Source organism: Psammomys obesus, unplaced genomic scaffold (assembly GCF_907164565.1).
Source record: "Psammomys obesus unplaced genomic scaffold, mPsaObe1.curated_primary_1811, whole genome shotgun sequence".
NCBI classification, from domain to species: Eukaryota; Metazoa; Chordata; class Mammalia; order Rodentia; family Muridae; genus Psammomys; species Psammomys obesus.
The window spans coordinates 14,078,021-14,099,519 of NW_026596046.1; the positions used below are offsets into that span (position 1 = coordinate 14,078,021).

The 21,499-nt window shown below is 44.8% G+C and overlaps 1 protein-coding gene across 8 annotated transcripts in view; it reads left to right on the forward strand.

Annotated features, from left to right (window-relative positions):
• The window catches only part of Akap13 (A-kinase anchoring protein 13), a 279,187-nt gene extending 261,212 nt beyond the window's left edge, over window positions 1–17,975 (forward strand). For 7 of the 8 annotated variants that reach the window (XM_055623428.1, XM_055623429.1, XM_055623431.1 and 4 more), the window contains 10 exons: window positions 426–607; window positions 758–840; window positions 2,672–2,866; window positions 6,000–6,161; window positions 6,880–6,950; window positions 7,434–7,478; window positions 9,957–10,007; window positions 10,954–11,403; window positions 12,665–12,995; window positions 14,056–17,975. In XM_055623428.1, the coding sequence (XP_055479403.1) occupies window positions 426–607; window positions 758–840; window positions 2,672–2,866; window positions 6,000–6,161; window positions 6,880–6,950; window positions 7,434–7,478; window positions 9,957–10,007; window positions 10,954–11,403; window positions 12,665–12,995; window positions 14,056–14,105 (1,620 nt within the window). In that variant the 3' untranslated portion in view covers window positions 14,106–17,975. The remainder of the gene's footprint in view (window positions 1–425; window positions 608–757; window positions 841–2,671; window positions 2,867–5,999; window positions 6,162–6,879; window positions 6,951–7,433; window positions 7,479–9,956; window positions 10,008–10,953; window positions 11,404–12,664; window positions 12,996–14,055) is intronic. The other variant, XM_055623430.1, reaches the window with a different exon arrangement.
• The last annotated feature ends 3,524 nt before the right edge of the window (window positions 17,976–21,499 follow it).

The following is a 21,499-nucleotide window of genomic DNA, read 5'->3' on the forward strand; positions in this document are numbered from 1 at the left end:
TGTGTGTGTGTGTGTGTGTGTGTGTGTGTGTGTGTGTGTGTGTGTGTTATTACTCCTTCCCACTGCAAAATTATTTTTATATTCCTTCATAATCTTTTTGAATGCCCTGAACACTTGATAATTTGATCACAATAGAAATCCATTTCTGGAATGTATCTCCCAGATTGATCACACAGAAAACATAGCCAGAACCTTAATGGCCAGGAGCTGTTAATCTCCAATTTGGAAATCTCTTGTTCATATTTGAGTAGAGTGATGGTTATCTGAAAGGTGCGGGGGTCTTCTGGAGGAGAGTCAAATTGATTTTATTTTGTTTTTTAAGTCACATGCATTTAAAGCTGTCTGATCTTACCTTAGGTCAGAGTTATCTTTAAGAGCAAGTGTACTGCCTGTATGTCTTATGTTTACCTCCCTCCTCTGTCCAGGACCATAAGTCAACAGTGATCTCCTTAAAGAAGCTCATTGTAAGAGAAGTGGCACATGAGGAGAAAGGCCTGTTCCTCATCAGTATGGGGGTGAAAGATCCAGAGATGGTGGAGGTCCATGCCAGCTCCAGAGAGGAGCGGAATAGCTGGATTCAGACCATTCAGGATACAATCAACTCCCTGTAAGTGAGATGCTAGCCTTTCCCACTCTCCTAGTACCTCTATGTAACTTCCTGTAGACAGGGCAGTGACTATCTAACTGACATCTTAAACATTTTTTTGTTTGTTTGTTTGTTTGTTTGTTTCATCTTGCTTTATTTTGGTTATGTTAGGAACAGGGATGAAGATGAAGGGATTCCTAGTGAAAATGAAGAAGAAAAGAAATTGTTGGATACCAAGGCCCGGGAGTTAAAAGGTAAACTGATGGAAATGGTCTGAGATCTTTATCTGCAGTTTCAGAAGATGGCCAGTCTTTTCATGAGTCCTGAGATGTCTCAGTCAGCTAACTACAGAAACAAATATTTTCCAAAATTGAATGGTAATAAGAATGGTCAGAAATCTGCAAAGGAAAAAAGAGAATGCTATACTTTCAGTATAATTTTTTCAAGTGTTGAATGACCCTTTTAGGAGAATTGCTTGAGGGAGTAGAGGTGCCATTGAAAATGAACCGCTTAGAAGATCCTTAGGATAGCTTAGTGAGAAATGAGTGGGAAAGCAGACAGATGAAGAAATGGGGTTATTAATCAAAATGCTACTTCCAGCCTCAACCAGAGAAGCCTGTCTGCAAAGAACAGTGATGAGTGCAAGATGTATGATTGTTCAAGATGCTGAGAATAAGTTAGTGACAGTTAAGTGCTCAGCCCTGAGCAAGATATTTATACCACTCCCTCTGAGGCTCTGGGGAGCATGGTAGAAGAAGAATGTAAAAGATTCAAGATATGATCACTTTCCCCTAATGGGACTTCCCTACCAGGCCACAGGGGAGGAAGACGGACTCAGCCCTCATGTGAATAGATGAGCTTGGATGTCTGGGTAGGGGGGCTCTCCTATTCCTCAGAATAGTGGAGAGGGAATGCAGGAGGGAGGGCCCTATAATAAAAAGAAGAGCTTCAAGGTAGGGGCAAGGGCTGTGAGTGCTGACTTCTGTACATGGCACGGTGGTTACAGTCAGCACTTCACAGTAGCTATGGCTGCCTACAGTGGTCCCCAAGAGTCGATCAGGGATAGGGCCGCTACCCTTTCCTGCTGACGGAATTAAGAGGAATAGCAGTTGTAGTCTTAAATCTCCATTGAGGAGCTCATCAGGCTCCAGTAGATAGTTACAGCCCATGGCCACACTGACGATCCTAGTTAAACTCAGTATCAAAAAGAACAAATCAGCAAAGTCATGAATGTAGGATAATGACTTGGGATTGAATACCAGAGGCAGGAAAGAAGTTGGGGTAAAAGAATATACTTTATAGATGTATGAAATTGCCAATAATCAAACTTTAAAAAAATAGTCAGCTGAATGTGGGTGATGGGACAGAATGAGGAAACAGTTTTTTCCAAGCTGGATAACCTGGAAGATAAAGAGTGCTAACTAAGGAAACAAACTTTACCCTAAATTAAAGGTGAAGCAGCTGGAAGAGATTGATTTCTGACACCCTGAGAGTACTCTCTTGAGATAGTCACTTGTTAACTCAATGGTCTGATGTTCAGAAATAAAGTAGGACTGGGGGTGCTTGCTGGGGATTATCAGCAGACAGGAGGCTGTTGATAGTGAGTGAGAGCCCCAGGAGGAAAGTATATAAGATATAGAGGGCAATCCAGCTGTGCCATTCCACTGTAGATGGAGGACCCATAAGATGCCCTGTGGAAGAAACTGATGTCTTCAGGGAACACAGATGGGAAATTGTTTCAGAAAAGAGCGGGTAATTACCCATGCAGGAAAAGACCTAAAAGTAATGACTCTTTGGGTACTCTAACTAAGACAGCTGCAGGAAAGTGGAGCCAATGCCAAAGTGTGGTGAATTGAAAATAGACAGGAAAGGAGCAGAAACAAAATGCAGACTAGTTATGTCAGAAATGCTGGTGTTTCACATAATAGAACCCAGGGCAGTTTTAGAAAGTACAGAAGCTTAATACTGTGCTCAGGATGGGAGCCTTTTTCTGGCCCTTTCCCTAACTACCACAAGGTGGTGCTCATCTCTCAGTCATCTTGTGATCCCCAACTCCAGACAGTGGTTTCTCCATTTGCCCTGCAGAACAACTTCAGCAGAAGGACCAGCAGATCCTTCTCTTACTAGAAGAGAAGGAGATGATTTTCCGGGACATGACTGAGTGCAGCACTCCCTTGCCTGAGGATTGCTCCCCAACGCACAGCCCACGAGTCCTCTTCCGCTCCAACACAGAGGAGGCTCTCAAAGGAGGACCATTGATGAAAAGTGCAATAAGTGAAGGTAATTTACACACAGCACTGGCCTCTCTATCCTGTCCTGGAGAAATTCACATACTAATCTTCCTTACCAGTTTCTGCACTTACTATAGAACAAAACACCAGTATAAAAAACTTCCCGGTATCCCTGTGGTCAATCATCAAGTAGACATTGCTCATAACCATTCAAGCTAAGAAATAAAATGTGGCACACACCCTGAAAGCCTTTGTATGTCCCCATCACACTTAACTTCCTCCTGCCAGGAGCAGCTGCCCTAACTTGTATCAATAATATTTAAGTACTTTCCCTTCTTTCTGTTCTTAATTTTTTAAGTTACGTAAATGTATTTACTATGTATGTGAATGTGTATGGGTATACGCGTCCTACAATAAGCACTTAAAGGTAAAAGACAACTTAAGGATTTCTATTGTATCCACCATGTAGGTCCCAGGATTGGCTCCATGGTGAATATCTTTACCTGCTATCTTAGTTAGGACTATTATTGCTATGAGAAGAAACTGTGACCAAAAACAGTTGTGGGGGGGAAAGTTCATTTGGCTTACATTATCACATTGCCGTTCATCATCAAAGGGAGTCATAACAGGCATTCAAACAGGGCAGGAACCTGGAGGCTGGAACTGATAAAGAGACCATGGAGGGGTTCTGCTTACTGGCTTGCCCACAGCCTGATCTTGTGGGGGCATTTTTCTCATTGAAGTTCCCTCTTCTCAAATAAGTTACTGTAGTTAGTGTCAAGTTGACGTACAGCTGTCCCACATACCTGCTGAGCTATTCTGCAAGCCCACCCTCCCCATCTTTGCCATGCACTTTATCTTTGGGTTAGCTGACCTTTTTGAACAACAGGTTGTATTTTTTCATATGGCACCTCTGTCCTCAAAGTCTTTCTGTCACAGCTGCTTTCAGAAGCTGAATCACTCAGACTTGATGAAATTGATGTGTTCCTATGGTGCTGAATTCTCTCATTGGGAAGCATTAGATCCCAGTTAGTCCTCTTTTAAAGGTAGTCTTTATAACTGTGGGTATCCTTTCCAAGGATACCCATGTTATAGAATTAGAATATCCTCTGTTGAGTCAGTACAATGGCTTAGTTTAGGTAAAGGCTGCAAAAGACCTGAGTTTGAGTCCCAGAAGCTGCATAATGAAAGGAAAGAAGCAATCCTGCAAATTATCCTGGCCTCTACACTTCTTGACCAGGGTGCATGTGCGAACGCCTGAGCACATGTGCATACACACAGAATCAGTGTTTTGAATGAAAAGTACATTAAAAAGAATATCCTTAATTAATATCCCAATCCTGCTTTAACACTGGTACTAGTGTACGAATGCTGCTGCTATTCCTACCCATACAGTTTTCACACACAACGCTGTCTGTCCCCCATCCTCCATCCCACTGTTGAACTGTGTCTACACATCTGGACTGGAGCCATTCCTATGCACTCTGCTCCTCGCCTGACCTGTGGTATTTGTTCTTTAAGCATGTTTTTATAGAACCTCATCCTTAGGTCAGTGTCCTCATAGCCCCATCAAAATAATATTTCTGACTTCTTTATTGATTTGTGCTTTTCAACTTGAAAGTGTCTTGAGTCCAAATCTTTTTAAAGAATGTGCCATGTGGTTACTTGTTATGAGACTCACTGTCTGCTTAATAATGTGGTCAAATATTTTCAATTTCAGAAAAAGTCTTGAATTGCAGTTCTTTGTATTCCCTCTGTTCCCTGGCTTCAGTTTTTTTCTTCAAGCCAGTTTGCCGTATCATGCAACTTTCTTGCCTAGGGTCATTATTTGTCACTTTTAATAATCCTCTACCTATTTATACGTCTTCTATTGAATACATTGCTCATATGTGTTTTTTTTTTTTTTCTGCGATTATTTTTTCTGCAAGTTCTGAATTTCATTTGTTCTACCTTTCTGTTTTGGGTTTTTTGTTGTTGTTCTGTTATAGAGGCCTTATTACAGAGAACACACTGACCCCAGCCTGTGTTTTGCTACCTTGGGCTCCTGAGCTGAGATAGCTAAGGTGCCACTACACCAGCTTTTCTTTTTTTTTTTTTTTTCTAACTTTAGCTTAAGTGATTTTGTGCTTTGCATTCTTTCTTCAGTGTTCATCTCATTTGTTTAATGGAAACATCTTTCTAATGTGCTCTAATTATCTATAGGAAGTTACGTTCCTATTTCCTGACTCTTTATATGGGACTTTACTAAGTATTTTTAGTTGTTTATTTTCTTCCTTTGAAATTTTTCCTTTCAAATAATGTTTCTTGCTGGTCATTTGGGCAAGTTTCTTACATCTATTTTTTTCTATTATATCTTTCTATTGTTTCTTATTGCCTTCTTAAAATTGGATTTTCCTTTCTGACTCTGACTCCCTCTGGACCTCCTTTCTCATCCGCCTGTGTTGCTCTCCTGCTCTACTTTCCTGTAGCTTCAGTGTCGTCTCCGTGGACCCTGCCCTAGAGAAGATCTCAAGTTAACAGTTAATGGTTGCATTGGGAGACTCGGGTGGTTAGGCTGTCAGCTGCCCCTGGGGCACACCTGCTGTCAGAGGAGCAAAACCCTGCCAGCTTTATGTTCTCAAACTGCCTCACTTTTCCAGGGACCTTTCAGCTGCTTTGAAACCACTCCAGAAACCACACTCCTTTCAGTAAATTACTCCGCCTTCCTGTTGCCTGACAGATTTTCAGGCCCATGGAAGTAAGGTTTCATGAAGTTTGTTCCTACGTTTCCAGTAGAGCCCCGCTAAAACGTATGGTGAACCAAGATCCTCTAGGCAGGAAAATTTACCTATTCTTTGGGGTTTTTTCTGATCCAGTCTATATATTGCATGTTGCCATGACTTTTGTTGTTGTTGTTTTGGGGTTTTTTGTTTTTTTTTTTGGTTTTTTTGTTTTGTTTTGTTTTGTTTTGTTTTTTGGGTTTTTTTGTCTGTTTGTTTGTTTGTTTGTTTCATTTTTCGAGACAGAGTTTCTCTGTAGAACCTTGGCTGTGCTGGACTCTCTTTGCAGACCAGGCTGGCCTTGAACACACACAGATCCACCTGCCTCTGCCTCCCCAAGTGCTGAGATTAAATCATGTACAACCATGCCCATGGACATTTTTTTCTTTTTAATTAAAGATAGCTATGTTTGCTTTTTTCCAGTGGAAATCCTTCAGGGTTTGGTGAGTGGAAGCCTTGGTGGCACACTTGGACAGTCTATCAACAGCCCTGTTGAGCAGGAAGTCATGGCTGGACCCATTTCTCTGCCCCGGAGAGCAGAGACCTTTGGAGGATTTGACTGTCATCAGATGAATGCTTCCAAAGGTAAGCCATCCATTATTCCTTTGCTGCTCACAGTGACCTGGATTCTGGTAGCCCTTCTCCTTTGCCCCTGCGCCAGTAAATGTCTTCATGAGAGTCTCAAATACTCAAGAATTTCTGTCAGAATCATGTTCATCTGGGACCATGAGGTTTTTTGTTTTGTTTTGTTTTGCTTTGTTTTGTTTTTCTGTTGTTCAACTAAGCTAGCTATAGCCAGAGGCCTTGAGCATCTCTAACCTGAAAAGTTGAAATCCAAACTGCTGAGGTCAAAACTTCCTGACATGTCTCGGTTGGGAACTCCACACTTGAAAAGTTGCAGTGAGACCCAAGCATGCTCAAAATTCTGTGTAGCATTATCTCCAGGCTCTGTGTATTAAAGTGTCTGTGAGGCATTCAGTAACTCTGACAAGAGTCCCATCTTCCAGCTGTCTATCATGACATGCATTCAGGCACCTGAGGTGAAATCTCTTCTGGCCCTAAGCATCAGATGAGAGACGCTAGAGTGTGCTTGCCGTTTTGTTTGGTTTTGTTTTGGACTTCATTTTCTTGCTTCCCATTATTGAAGTTGTGAATAATGGCCTAGTGCTACTGACTGGCTTCCTGGTCGTTTATTTTTAATTTTGATATTAATAGAATTCAGAACTATTAATACCCATAAACTATCCATATTGTAGGCTTGTCTACCTACAATTTGAAACATACATATCTGTATTTTGTTTAGGAGGTGAAAAAGAAGAGGGTGATGATGGCCAAGATCTCAGGAGAACAGAATCTGATAGTGGCCTGAAAAAGGTACGATTTTTCTAGAGAAACACTCATATCTGTGAACCTATTGATACCTCCTCGGAGTTCATTACCTTTTTTTAAATATTTTTTTTTATCTAGCTCAGATATAAGCTTGCCACTCATAATGAAATTCTATTTTCTAGAGAAAGCACATTCTTAGAGCAAACCACACAGTTGAGAGGCTTATATCATTGGCACTTTGAGACCCCTGGCTCAGAGTGTCCTTTCTACAGACCCAATTCCCCTATCCCTTAGTAGGACCAGTTTCATTAAGCAGCCTGTTTGATGCTCCCAAACCATCTCAATCTTGTTCTTTGGCTTTTTTTTTTAGTAAAACCTAGTTCAATTTCTTCTCTTCACACCTTCCATGGAGATGCTATGATAGAAAAGAAGGAAAGCCAGAAGTACAGTATAACTTAGAAACACATTAAGTATAGTATTTACATCAAGACTTTTATTTTTAAATGTATTTTTATTATTATTTTATAGGGTGGAAATGCTAACCTGGTATTTATGCTTAAAAGAAACAGTGAGGTAAGGAGTCTGTGAACTTCTTAGAGTATTTATTGGATTCAAAATATTTTTGTTTTGCTCTTACACATATCTCGTGGCTATCATTATGTACAACTGAAGAGTATAGATGTCCATTTTCTTGGATTAAGTCACTGTCTTGAGATTTTGCTGATGTGTTGCATACTGTGAATGAAGACTTTTCTGATTCTCTTGTCTCTGTCTCTCTCTTGACAAGGGTCTCACTATGTAGTTCTGTTGTCCTGGAATTCACTTTGTAGGCCAAGTTGCCCTCAGAGTTCTGCCCTCCTCTGCCTCCTGAGTGTTGGAATTAAAGGCGTATGGCACTGCTGAAAAAAAAAAAGGGAAGATTTTTTTTCTTTATAATGCCTTTTGCTTTTGTTCAGCTTTGCCTATACAAGAGCCCCCTTGGTATTAGTCAAGTGCCCACTGGGTAGAATTTTTAGCAGCTTTTCCTATAGTACAAAGATCCCAGAGGCCACAGGTCTAGAGTATGAGTTAAACTTGTGACAAATTCTCTGTAGTAATTTCTTATCTTTGCTGATTTTGCCTCTTTGAACCCTTCCTTTCCTGCAAGAAAGCCTGGTGTCCTCCACATGGAAAATCAGCCCCTGGGGTGCTCCTTCGGCAGCCTGCTATCACTAAGCCTGGCCTTGAGGGCCTGTTGAATCTCTTTCAGGGTTACTGCTGTTTCCCAGACAAGTGCTCATGCTGAACTTTGCATTTGTGTGTCCTGCACACTTGAACCCATGCTTTTTTAGGGTATTTCTCAAGGCTGCTTTTTGTAGTTCATTCTTCCTTGTTGCTGTGTATATTATCTTAAATCCCTGGGAGTTTTGTTTTGAACTTTTAAACTGCTTCCTCCTTCCTGTGCCCCCACAAAAAAATTCAGAGGATGTTGTATTATATTTGTTGGCAAAGGAGTTTGCTGAAGGACTCACTCTGATACACCAGGGCCTGGGCCCTGTAGGCTGCTGCTTTCTGTATACTTGTCTTGAAATGAGCTGTCAGCTGAGTTTTTCTATTTGGCAAGGTCCCCTGTACTCAGTGAGGAAGTCTGGTGGGAAGTAAAGAGCCTGGCTTTCAAACTGACTGCACGGCTACAGTCAGCAGGCTTCTGTGCCTTCTGTTGTATGATTCAGTGTAAGCAACAAGAAAGGATTCTCAGAACTAAGCTTAAGTGTTATAAAAAGAATAAGGCAAAGACTAGTAGCATAAATCATCTAAATTTAAGCACAACCCACCACTGAAGAGTAATAACTATCTCTTTCTGCTCTTCTCCCATGTAGCGCATGCATGGTCATGTGTGTGACCTCCTAGAGGTCTCTCAATGCAGCAGAGGCATTTTCCCAAGACATAGGAGCACAATGCCTGCTGCTGAACAACTGCATGTTAATTACCGCTGTCAGGTCCTAGAGTTGAATCTTTCTGGTGGTTAGTCCCTTTTCTACTTTTTTGCACATTATATTTGTTACATAGCTCTCTGATTTTCCTCACAATACCATATTACTGTGTGAAAGGAGGTGGGATATAGCCAGGTGTGTCTGTCCTCATTTTACTTTCACCAGCATTGAGCAATGCTGTTTTTAAATTGGCATTTTGTTGGTTTGATAATCTCGAATAACATTTCATGATTTGTGCATGTGTGTATGTGTGCTCTGTGGATTGAGCACACAAGGGTCTCACCCATTGAGGTACAGTTTCAGCTGCTGAATGTGTTTTTTAATGTTTTATGTAGTTGCTATTTGTAGTTTTTTTTGTAAATTAATATTTATTTCTGTCCTGTTTCTGAACTAAGATATTCCTTATTTTCTTTTGTATTTTGTTCTAGCCCATATATTTTATTTTATTGATGCATATCAGTGCTTTGCCTCCATGTATGTCTGTAAATTACTTGCATGCAGTTCCTGCAAATGCCAGAAGAGGGCAGTGTATCCTGAGACTAGCGTTACACACTGCCCTGTGGGCGATTGAAATAAAATGCAGGTCCTCTGGAAGAACAGCCATTGCTTTTACCTCACTGAGCAATCTCTCCAGCCCTTATACTTATAATTTAAGTGGGATTTATTGTGTTTTTGTTCAGTGTGTGTATGAGCCAAGGTTTCTAAATTAAAGTTTTCCAGAAATGACAGATTTTTTAGAGTTAATATTTTTTACTTTGCCTATGATTATTCATAAACTGAATATAAATTTTCAGCGCATTCTTTCTTTTAAACCTTAAGGTATGTACTATTTCTATGTCAATCATTTTATAAAGTAGAAGCTTTTATGTAGTACCTTTTAATAAGCATGTACATAGATGTACATGCGCAGCTCTTTAATCTTGGCTGCTTGCACTCGGTTACTCTCTTAGGTTCTTTTTGTTTTAAAAGATTTCATTAAAATGTAATGTCTTTTTGTGTTCTGAAGATGCTATAACCATGTGGTGTGGTAGATTCTGAGAGTCGGAAAAACTGAAATGAATGTTTATTCCCTTGCCAGCAGGTTGTCCAGAGCATCGTTCACCTCCACGAACTCCTTAGCATGCTGCAGGTACTTGCGTCATCCCTAGCTGTGTACTTACTTGTTCAGAGAATGCAGCACAGAGATTTTGTGGACCTCAATCTTTGGGGTTTAAAAGTTACTTCTTAGTAAATAAGCCAAAGAAGATTGGCTTCCAGTTAAGAAAATGAAGACATTACAATCTGTGGAACCTTCCCCAGAGGCTGTCTCACCTTAGAAACCTTTCCTTATCTCCCTCTGGTCCCTGTTTTGGGTGGCTTTCCGACGCTCTGTGGTGCTTCCCAGGGATGGCCCTCAGTCTGCTCTCTTCTTGAAGAGTTTACCTGTTTCTTTCCTCTCTCTTCCCTCTCCCCTCCTCCTCTTTCCCTTCTCCCTCCTCTGTCCTGCACAGTACACACTCATCCTACCCCAAAATACCACCCAAGAATTCTAGAAAACGTATGACCATGGCTAGTGAGATGGTCCAGCAGGTAAACATGCCTGCCTTGACAACCTGGTTCAGTCCTCAAGACCCACATGGTAGAAGAACTGATTTCCACAGATTGTCCTCTGACCTTTACATGCTCTCTTACATGTGCATGCCCACACAAAATAAATTGCCATTTTCTTGGGATAGGGTTTCTCTGTATAGCCCTGGCTGTCTTAGACTCTCTTTGTAAACCAGGCCGGCCTCGAACTCACAGAGATCAACCCTTGTCTGCCTCCTGAGTGCTAGGGAAATCACCACGCCTGGTGAAATCTCTCTTTTTTTTTTTTTTTTTTTTTTTAGCTTAAAGAGAAATTAGGTGACCAGGCTTGACAAAATTGAATTCCCATATCTTTGACACTTTGAGAATTGCCCAAAGTTGCCCTGGAGCATATTGTTACAAAACCCCAACTCTGTCCCAGTGCCTCTAGGGTGGGGTCAGGGAAAGTTCCTTGCAGGTGGCTCTACTCCAGGGCCTGAGTTGTATGATTGTTCTCTATGTCATGACAGGGTGTTGTGCTACAACAAGATAGTTACATTGAGGACCAGAAGCTGGTGCTGACGGAGAAGGTACTCACAAGGAGTGCATCCCGCCCCAGCTCTCTCATTGAGCAGGAGAAGCAGCGGAGCCTGGAGAAGCAGCGCCAGGACCTGGCCAACCTGCAGAAGCAGCAGGCACAGCACCTGGAGGAAAAGCGCCGACGCGAGCGTGAGTGGGAGGCCCGTGAACAGGAGCTCCGAGAACGAGAGGCCAAGCTGGCTGAGAGGGAGGAGTCAGTCCGCCGAAGGCAGCAGGACCTGGAGAGGGACCGTGAAGAGCTCCAGCAGAAGAAGGGCACTTATCAGTGTGATCTGGAGAGGCTCCGGGCTGCCCAGAAACAGCTGGAAAGAGAACAGGAGCAACTGAGGCGTGATGCAGAGCGGCTCAGCCAGAGGCAGATGGATCAGGACCTTTGTCAGGTACCCAAGAGCCCATGCCAGAGCAGTGGACAGGGAGGAAGGGTCTTGCTACCATGAAGACCAGGCAGTGACCGAGGGTGATTATAGGCTTCCTTCCCTAAGAGACACATGATGCTTTGCTTTACTCTGAACAAGGGGAGGAAGTGAATCTCTCCCTCAAAGAGATTGAAGAGGGTGGCAGATATGTTGGGAATATAGCACAGAGCAGTTAGTGAGTCCTTCAAGCTACCATTCTGGACCAAAGGAGCCTCGCATGTCTCAGAATGGCAGTTAACCCTTGTCTTATCGCACATGGTAAATCAGGCATGTGTCCCCACAAATAGGAAGGATAGAGGAACCCTTAGGACCTACCTGCCTGTGGTCAGGAGATAGCATCGATTAGCTCTGCTACAAGACAACCTGTTCTGAGGACCAGCAGGTGTCAGTGACAGATAGAAGAGCTCAGCAAGTGATAGAAGGTGGTCGCCTCTCTTGTACATGGATGGTATCTTGGGCAGGATAGCCGTACGTCTGCACTCTGTATAATGCCTGGTTTTCTTTAATGCTGTTGTATGTTCTCTTTTCTCTGTAGCTGCTGCTTGTTCAGGAAGGATTTCTGTCATGCAGCATTTTGACTGTGACATTACTGTAGTGAGATAATCTCTTTGCCCTGGAATGTGGGCATTGGAGGCAGATAGATAGCTTGGGAGTGTGCACATCTCCCTGTCTTTTAAAACTTGTCCTGTTGCCCTTTAATTGACCTTGGACCATGAAAGAGATGTCTCCCAGAGTCGGGGACAGTATGCTTTTTCAGAAGAGCCTCTCAAATACATAGCAGGGAGATCAAGTGGCACTGTTGCATTTTCGAGCCAAAGGGTGGATCCATTCACATCCCAATAAAATCAGCAGAACTTTGACAAGGGAGGCTTGGTTCCCGGGCAACAGAGAACACAGATGGGATGATGCTCTTCTGTTAACCCTCTAGCCTGGCCAGGTCCATAATCTCTTTGCCCTGAAATGATACCTGCATTCCTATGTGCATCAGCCTTTAAATTGGCAGCCATCCTGTTCCTTCAGGGAGTGGGAATTCTTTTATATGGTGCCTCATCAAAGACTCAAGTGTTGTCAGTATTGGAGGTAATGATTTAACATACTCATAGATAGTAGTTGGAAGGAAGCAGTTGCATGAAGTCCTGTTTTACTGTATATTCTTTAGAGTGTGCCCACTAAGAAGCTGACAGCTTCCAGTTTTAATACCTTCTCTTCTCTTGAACATGTGCAGGTTTCAAATAAACATGGAAGGCTGATGCGGGTCCCATCCTTCTTGCCCAATCCGGATGAGTTCTCCTTGCCACCTGCACCTTCCATAACCAAATCAGGGTCATTGGACTCAGAACTTTCAGTGTCTCCTAAAAGGAACAGCATCTCTCGGACACACAAAGATAAGGGGCCTTTTCATATACTGAGCTCAGCCAGCCAAACAAAAGTACCAGAGGGGCAGAGTCAGGCCCCATCCAGCACCTCCTCTTCCACCCGCCTTTTTGGGTTAGCTAAACCAAAGGAAAAGAAGGAGAGAAAAAAGAAGAGCAAAGGAAGCCGCTCTCAACCTGGTGGTGAGTTGTCCACCCTACGCTGTCTCCCTGTGGTCATGGCAGCAGCATTCCACAAGAGAGGGTAGTGATGGGTTGAAAAAAAAAAACAAAACACACAGTTCAGATGTACAAAAGCCAAGCTGGCCCCTGCCAACCAAGCCCACTTGCTAAGAGTACTTGTGCAGGGACTGCAGAGATGACCCATTTGGTAACATGCTTGCCATTCAAACATGAGAACCTGAATTATATCTCCAGAGATGGAAGCAGAGGTAAGAGGATCCCTGGAACTCACCCACAAGCTAGTGTAGTGATACTGGTGAGCTTCAGGTTCAGTGAGAGACCCTGTCTCCAAAATAGTAAATAATAATGATGATGATAATAATCTTCTGGCATCTATGCACATAGAGACACATGAAAAGAATGCTCGTGCAAGGGCTGGAAAGGTGACTCTGAGGTTAGAGTCACTGCCCTTACACAGGGCTCAGGTTCAGTTTCCCACATCCACATGGCAGCTCCCAACCACTTGTAACTCCAGGTCAAGGGTATCTTCTGACCACTGTGGGCTGAATGTCTGCATGAACCTGGTGTACACACATACTTACAGGAAAACAGGCATAAGTTTTTTCAAATAGAGTGCTTGTGCAGTGAATGTCCAAGGCCTTGTGTCCTAGGCCTCATGCCTGTGGAGTACAGTTTCCATTTCTCAAGCATTCTCCCTATTGGGGAGCCAACTCACCTGATTGAAGTCATTCAAGCCCTCCCTGTCCTGCTAGGCTTATTCTGCTAACCAATAACAACAGCAAGATTGAGTATTGAGCCTTCACATATTTGTTTGGCAAATTGGATCTCACATTTCCCTTGGTCCTTTGCTGTGCCTTCACATAAAGATTGAACTCCACTTCTGTGTGGGAGATTTGTATCTCTTAGGTTAGGCCTATTTACAAACATGAACACTAATCACTTTGCAAACTCTAATCGGCTTGTGCCAAAAACCACAGTTACCTGTCCCAACACAGGAACTTGACAGGATAGGAAGTGATGTCAGAAGGGCTGTGTTCTCACTCTTGTTTCTTGGTTGTAGATGGTCCTGCGTCAGAAGTTTCAGCAGAGGGTGAAGAGATCTTCTGTTGATCCTCTGCCAGGGCAGCCGCCTTCCAACCCTCACCTGATGGTGGAGCTGCTACCGCACCCCTGCTGCCCCTCGTGCACAAGTCTCTTACACTGGACGCCCTCTGCCCCTCAGCGTCCAGTCCTCCTGAGCTACCCCAGGTCCTGGACAAGAAGGAGCAGCACCTGTTGGGGGGTGGGGACGGACACTCTGACTCCACTCCAGCCGTGACTGTGACTACCCAGGACTTGGGTGGGCCTGGCCTTACTCAGGGTATTACACTGAAAGTAGTGACCCTAGAAGTAGGTAATAGTTTGAGATGTCAGGATTCCCTAAAGCCTCCAAATGAGGGCTAAAACTTTGCCTTGTGTTTTGGGGGAATACAACAAAGAGCAGATAGTGCAGACTTTGTAAACAGTGACCATCTCCGTGTGCACATGGAGTACACCAGCTGTAGAAACAGTCTTTCTTCAACATCAAGATAGCCTAGCCCAAGAGCAAGCACCTGACCGGCCAGGTGGCATGTGGATATTCAGTATTTCACCCTGTGGTCCTCTGAGATTGGGCTTCTTGCAACGGCCCCAGTGCATACAACACCCTTCTTTGTATGTATTCCTCATTTCATTGTAGGAATGTTTGTGAAACTAGCGAGAGGCCTGATGTGTACAGAAAACACATAGTGTGCACCGCCTGGAACTCCACACTCTAGGCTGAACTATCTCACTTCATCTAGATCAGGAAGAAACACACTGCCTGTCGTAGGGTGCCTGTCCTCATGCTCTGTCTGCTTGAGGACTCTTCACCACTGCCCCACTATGATGCTTTCTGGTCCAGTATGTTACTGGACCTCCCTGTGGGAAAGCATGGACTCAGTTGGTGCTCCCAGCACCAATGTACCCTGAGGCCTCTCTGGAGTTACTGGCTGAAAAGTGGGTTCCAGTGTAGGAGTTAACTCTGTCTGGTGGGAGAGGGCAGCTGGTCCTGAAGTATGGTTGGGTGCACAAGGCCGCCTCACATACGGTTTTCAGTTGCATTTTGCTTGGTTGTGCTCTAACCCTTGACACTGTCAAGTGCTTGCCTGTCTCTCTTCTCGCCCTCCGTCTCCATGTGTTGATCTGTGCATGCTTGAGGCTTTTCCCAGCTCTTGTGTGCAGGACAGTTCATTGGTAATGTACCCTCTAAGGCTCACGTACTCCCCATGAGGGGCACGCTGAGGTCTGTGCTTCACACGTGGCCTTCAGTTCCTGGTTTTGCCCTCAGAAACGTGAGGCTTTGAACAGTTATGCAAAAACAAACCTGTACGTTGGTGCTTGTTGGTGACCTGCAAGCTGGCCTTGCAGGTACAGATATTTATCTTTCAGTTTACTTGAAAGAGTTCTGGTTTAAATTTTTTAGCCTAAATTTGTTTTATTTATTTTGTGTTTGTGTTTTGTTTTATTTTATTTTGAAAGTGAACCAGTACTGGCCCAACAGTTTAAACCATGTTTTCAGTACAGGGAATGAAGTGTCTGTCCAAGTGCATGAAGGTCCCGAGGAAAACGGAGGGTTGAGACCGGAGCTGTGCTCTCCCTCCTGTGTCCATTTTTTTTTTTTTTTTTTAATAAGGGAGGTCTGTCCTTGGAGGTTTTAAAAATTGCCCCATCAGCTACCTTTACCTCCTTTTGATAAGGCTGGTTTATTTTCTACTGAAGCTATGTCGGACTTTCCTCAAGAACCTTAACAGCAAGAAATTAGTTGCTTCCTTCCCCAAGTCCAGGTTGGACTTCTCCAGCTGTCACAGCAGAGCCTGCCATGCCTCACATCCACCTCAGGGTTTGGCTGGCAGTCCTTGTCCCTGCCTCTGAATGCCCTCTCCGGGAGACTCTACCCTTCCACAGCAAAGCCCGTTTGCTTGTGGGGAGAGAACCTGACTCCCACCTAAACTTAACAGAAAATCCAACCAAACCCTGCCTCTGACCTGTGCAAAGGGAAGCCAGTGACTGCCTCCAAGTTCACTCTGATACACCCAGTGAGCCACTGTGCACCCCAGTGAAGCTTCATTCCTACCCCAGTGCTCTCTACCCCCACCAGCTATGTTGTCTTTTGCTTGCTTTGGTTGATTTTTAAAACCAGTTTCACTTCTACCCATACTCTGCAAATCAATGGTCAGGGACAGTTGGGAGAAGTTAAAATCAGAAGAAAAAAACACCCTGAGTGCCCCTAAGCTGTCCAGCTTCCTCCAGGAAGAGAACCATTTGCCAAGAACTGTTTAACCTGCCTGCACGTTCTGCCACCCTCACAACTGTCACGCTTGGGGAATTGCTGCTTGTGCTCTTGCTTAGGACCCTGAAGATTGCTGTCAACAGCCTTGTGTGAGATTCTCTTCTGTGAGAAAGGAGGTTCACTAGGGACCAGGATTTTGTTCTGTCTTATTCCCCATACTAGGAAATCATGTTTCTACATCAAGCTAAAGAAATTGTTGCTTTAGGGGACAGGTGGACATTGACCCCAGCCTTGTAGAATCTAGTAAACTTTCTGGAAGATTGTATCTTCGCAAAAATTGTAATCATCTCAGCAGTTGTCATCCCATCTAGGTGACATGAGCACTTTAAATGACCTCTCATCAGCTGGCTTCATTTTCAAGACAATCAAATCTGTTAACTGTTTTCTTAGACGATGGAGAGGATTAAAAAAAAAAAAAAAGCCCTTATAACCATCCCTTTCCTGTCCTCGTGAGTCACAAGTCACCCACAGGGAAGAAGCCCTTGCAGTGATTGACTTTTCAAAAGGTACGAGCCAAATCTTCTGAGGGTTACACCACTAATGCCGCCCCTTTAGTCCCCTACCCACCGCCACATTGGTTTTCTTCACAGCCTCATAGAGCAGTAAGCACAGATGTTGGACCGTTGGACAGAACCTTGGCCCACAGGCGGCCAGAGCTTGCCGTGAGTCCTCTCCACACAAGTTTTTGTCTCCTTCTCTGCCCCTGAGGTTCTTTGTGACCTCACCGTTGTTCTTGCCAAGGCTTTTGGAATTTCACTGGACCGAAGTTGCCTTTGACCTGTGCCCAGAAGACAGTCCTGGAGAATGGGCTTCCGTGCCTGGACACCTGAGCACGGGTACCTTTGGGTGAAGAGTAACCCTGGCCTTTCCTGCAGAGACCAAGGGCACAGTGTGTTTGGGTTTGGCTCCTTGTTTTCTTTCATGTAGCATAACATTCCTAGTTAACTAGAGCTTTGGAGTCTGCTGCCTGCTGGCCAGGTTTAGAAATGCAAAGTATTCTAATGCTGCCATAAAAGGGGGAGAGGGTGGCCGAGGCCTTTTCCTGCACTCATATGATTTAACTTGTCGAAAGATTGAAAGGTCCTGAGTTATTTCTCCATCTCACTAAGGTGTAAGGCGGGTGGCCCCCACTGCTGTAGTGTGCCCTGCCGTGACCCCAGGCAGGAGCCACTGCCATAGCCCACAGAGGGCCTCTGTAGGAAGCATAGAACCTATGCCTTAGAACCCTCCTAGCATCAGCTGCCCTGCCTTGGTTGCCACCTGCTGGGATGGGCCTAACCCAGTCGGTTTGTCTCAGGTTTCCTCCTGAGGCCTGGGCTCTACAGAAGGTGGGCAGGATACACCTATACCTCTGTTCTCGTTACGTTGTCTCCAATTGCTGTATGAACATTTCTGTACTAAGCCCTATTAAATAAAGTCGGGTTAAACCCAAACGCTGTATAGTAATTTGTAATTATGTATAAAGTAAAGCAGTTTTGAACTGTAAAGATTTTCAATGTGTTTTCTGGAAATTTGCCACAACATACTGGCTTTGTATTTTTATTTATCATCCTTTGTAGTTACTGGCTTCAGACTATTGTAAAGTCCCCCTTAGACCTTTCAAAAATAATAAATTTCCTTAAAAATCTTGATCTCTGCCGTGGCATATTCGTGGTAAAGGAATATTCATCTCCCCACCCTGATGAGCCACCTGTTTGTGCTGTTGGGAGCAGGGTGCAAGGAGGAGAGGGCTCCCACATGGAGTAAAGCCGGGCATTAGCCCCAAACCCCCAGGGTCACTGACCACTACCCTAAGTTAAGAGCCCAAGCCAAGTCAGCAGTGAGGTTCAAGATGCTGTGCTGTCGACATGCTCCCATCTTAGTTAGCTCAACCCTGAGGAGCAGCTGGAAAACCCAAGGAGCAAATCCTCTCTGCTTGGAACACTGGAAGCGTGTGCCAGGCAGGACTGTGACTGGTGCAGTCCCCAGACTGTGACTGGGGACTACTGTCCCCAGGCCTGGCTTCCTACTGCTATGAGTTTCATTCAAGCAGATCAGCAAAAAAGCCCTTTAGTTCTGAACATTAGGGAACCATACCATTTAGTGGTACAGAAGCTATGGGCAAAGCTCCCTACCATCCCACCTCTGCTGCCTGGTTCCCAAGAATCGGCAAGAAAAAGCCCTGCCAGGCTCTCTAAGGTCCCACTCTGTCCATGAACTTGGAATTGCATACATTTTTTTTTAGCAGAGGCATTTGTAACCTTAGCAAAAACGGCTCCCACTTGTAGTTACTTGAATACTGACCCCCTTTTCCACATCTGCCCTTGGCTGTCTCCAGCCCCTCCCCACTGAGCAGCCAGCTTGGCTCATCTGTCCCACCCCAGTGGGTCTGGACACACTTGCCTGCAGAACAGTGGTTCTTATGGATCAGTTCACCTCCACTGCAGCTTGTTCTGAGCCAGAGACAGACCCTTGTCTGGGAGTCAAAGCTGGCAGGAAACATACACAAAGTACAGGGCTCCGAGAACCCCGGGTGGCCATTCTGTGTGGTATGGTACACTCCTGCTGGCCCCTAAGGGAGGATATTGTACATAGGACCTCCACCACAGCACAAACATGATGTGTGAAGGTGGCCATCACAAGGGACAGCTCATGACAAGGGTAACCAGCTGTATCTTTTCTATAAGGGACCTGCAGCAAAGGCTCCACCAGGAAAGCCAGCATAGTATGACTGCTTCACACAACCAGACAGTAGAACCTAAGCCCACGGTGGGGAAAGGACATTAGGAAGCCACACAGACTAAATATCCAGGGAAGGAAGATCTTGCAGATGAGAATGACCGGTCCCACGGACTAGTCAAACAGGGTCTACCTGAAAGAGGGTGTGGAAATGATAGAGACAGAGACTCGAAGAATGGAGACCAAGACAGGTTTCTGATCAAGGTCTCAGTTTACTGAACATACAAACATTTATAAAGCAAAGGGTTATAAGCAAATTTTCTCACAGTAACGATACATCTGTGACACCTGGCAAGGTATTCCAGGAATTCACTCAAGGTTACACAAAGTTTGCTCTCTGGTTCCCAGGGTTACATGGAGCTTGCTATCTAGTTCTCAGGCTCAGAACACCCTGCTTGCAGAGACTACTAAGGACAGTCTCTGAGAAATGGAACTTTAGATAAGACCCAAATCTGCCAAGGCCAGAAGGCAGAATTCCAATTACCAGACTCCTTCAGAGAAAGGTAGGTTGATGTGCTTGGTTTTAGGATTTCCACAGCAACAGAACTGAGTAGCAGCAGGCTGTGGACATAAGATTTCCAGTACCAGTGTACAGCCCTGGGCCTGGAATCCATCTCTCCATCAGTCCCAACTGCTCTGCCACCCAAGGGTGCTCCTGAGGCCTTAGAAGTGGCAAGTGCAGGACAGGGAGGGGCCTACAAGGTAGTGGTGAGTGCCCCAGATCAGAGGAATGTGGCCCAGGCACTGCCTGTGACACCCCTCTGGGGTAGCTGCCAGCTCCCTCCCTTCCCCAGCCCATCTGCCATCCTTGCTCCCAGAGTATCCAAGTTACAGCTCTCCCACCAGCTTTCAGATGGTAATTACTCTACAAAGCTTCTCTTTGCAGCTTCTCCCTGGGAACCATCTTCCCAGCAGGGATCAGGGGGCTTCCTGAAACTGCCAGCCGAAGGCAAGACCTTCTTTCTCTCCTTTGTCTCCTTTGAGCCATCCTGAATTGCCCACTCTGCCCAGCCTCTGAATGAAGAGGGGCCTGGACCACCTCAAGCTGTGGTCCCAAGCTTTGCCTACATTTGTGCTATCCAAAGAGGAGGATGATCCTCTGAGCCAGTGTTGCCCGTCCTGATACAAGCCCAGCAAATGGTGAGACACTTGAGAGGAAGGCTGATACGCCAGCCTTTACACCAGAACACATGAGCGATGGGACAGTACAGACTTGCACCAGAGAAACTGGATACAAACCAGTCCTGCCCTGTCACTGCCGCTGACATTGGAGGATGTTGTATCCTGCTTCCGGTGGAGGTCTGATGAGAAATGTCAAGAAGCATATGACTTTAAAGTGGCATGAGCAGTTTGTGGCAACACTAGGATTCGTGTTCCCCTATCTATAAGCTCGTAGATGCTGGTCCAGCCCTCAGCCCGTCCGGAGTGCCTGGCACATAACCATGCTCTGAACACTTGTGGTTGCTGGGCCTGCATGGCACTAGGGACTGCTTCAGAACTCACACTCCTTCTTGCTCTCCAGGCTGTCACCTCCTCTAGAAGGCTTTCGGCTTGGTGGACACCAGCCTTGGTGTTAGAAGTCAGTGTCCTGTCAAGGTGTCCTGGGTCATCAACCGGCCCCTGGTTTAGTGTACCCTGAAATGCACCCCTGATCTGATAGATAGGCTGTAGAGAGGGATCCCTCTCCATGGTTAGAACCCCAAGTTGCATGAGGGACTATTCAGCAGCAGAGTGAACACAAAGGAGAACGGGGAACAACTATGCCCACAAGAGAGGCACAGTCTAGGCTGGGCAGGGTTTGGGTTTGGGGGAGCCCTTCAGGAGTCTCCAGAAGCAATGAAATGTGGGAGCAGAGGACACCAGGACACTTTGGTTGACCCAAGGCAAGCTACAGATTGCAGATTCTGATCTTAGCCCCTGCCTCTCAGACCTTGCTAACCTACTCTTTCCAATCTGCTATTGACCATCCCCCTGCAGGGTGTCTTCCTGCGGAAGGAAGTACCCACAGTCGGTTTAATATCACTATGAGTCACCAGTACCTGCTGACAAATAATGGGAAATATGGGTGTTCATTTTGTAACTGAAATTTTGTCAGGTAAGTGTGTGTGTATGTGTGTGTTGGCTAGTTTTATGTCAACTTGATAAAGGTTAGAGTCATCAGAGGAAAATTGTTTCCATAAGATCTATCTGTAAGCCATTTTTAAAATTAGTGATTGAAGGCGGAGGGCCCAGCCCATTGGGGATGGAACCATCCTTGGACCGGTGGCCATTCTATACTGGTGGCTACATTCTATAAGAACAGCCAAATAAACCCTTTTCTCCTAAAGTTACTTTGGTCATTTTTTTTTTTAAATCATAGCAATAAAAACTATAACTAAAACAGTATGAGTGTGTGTGTGTGTGTGTGTGTGTGTGTGTGTGTGTGTGTGTGTGTGTG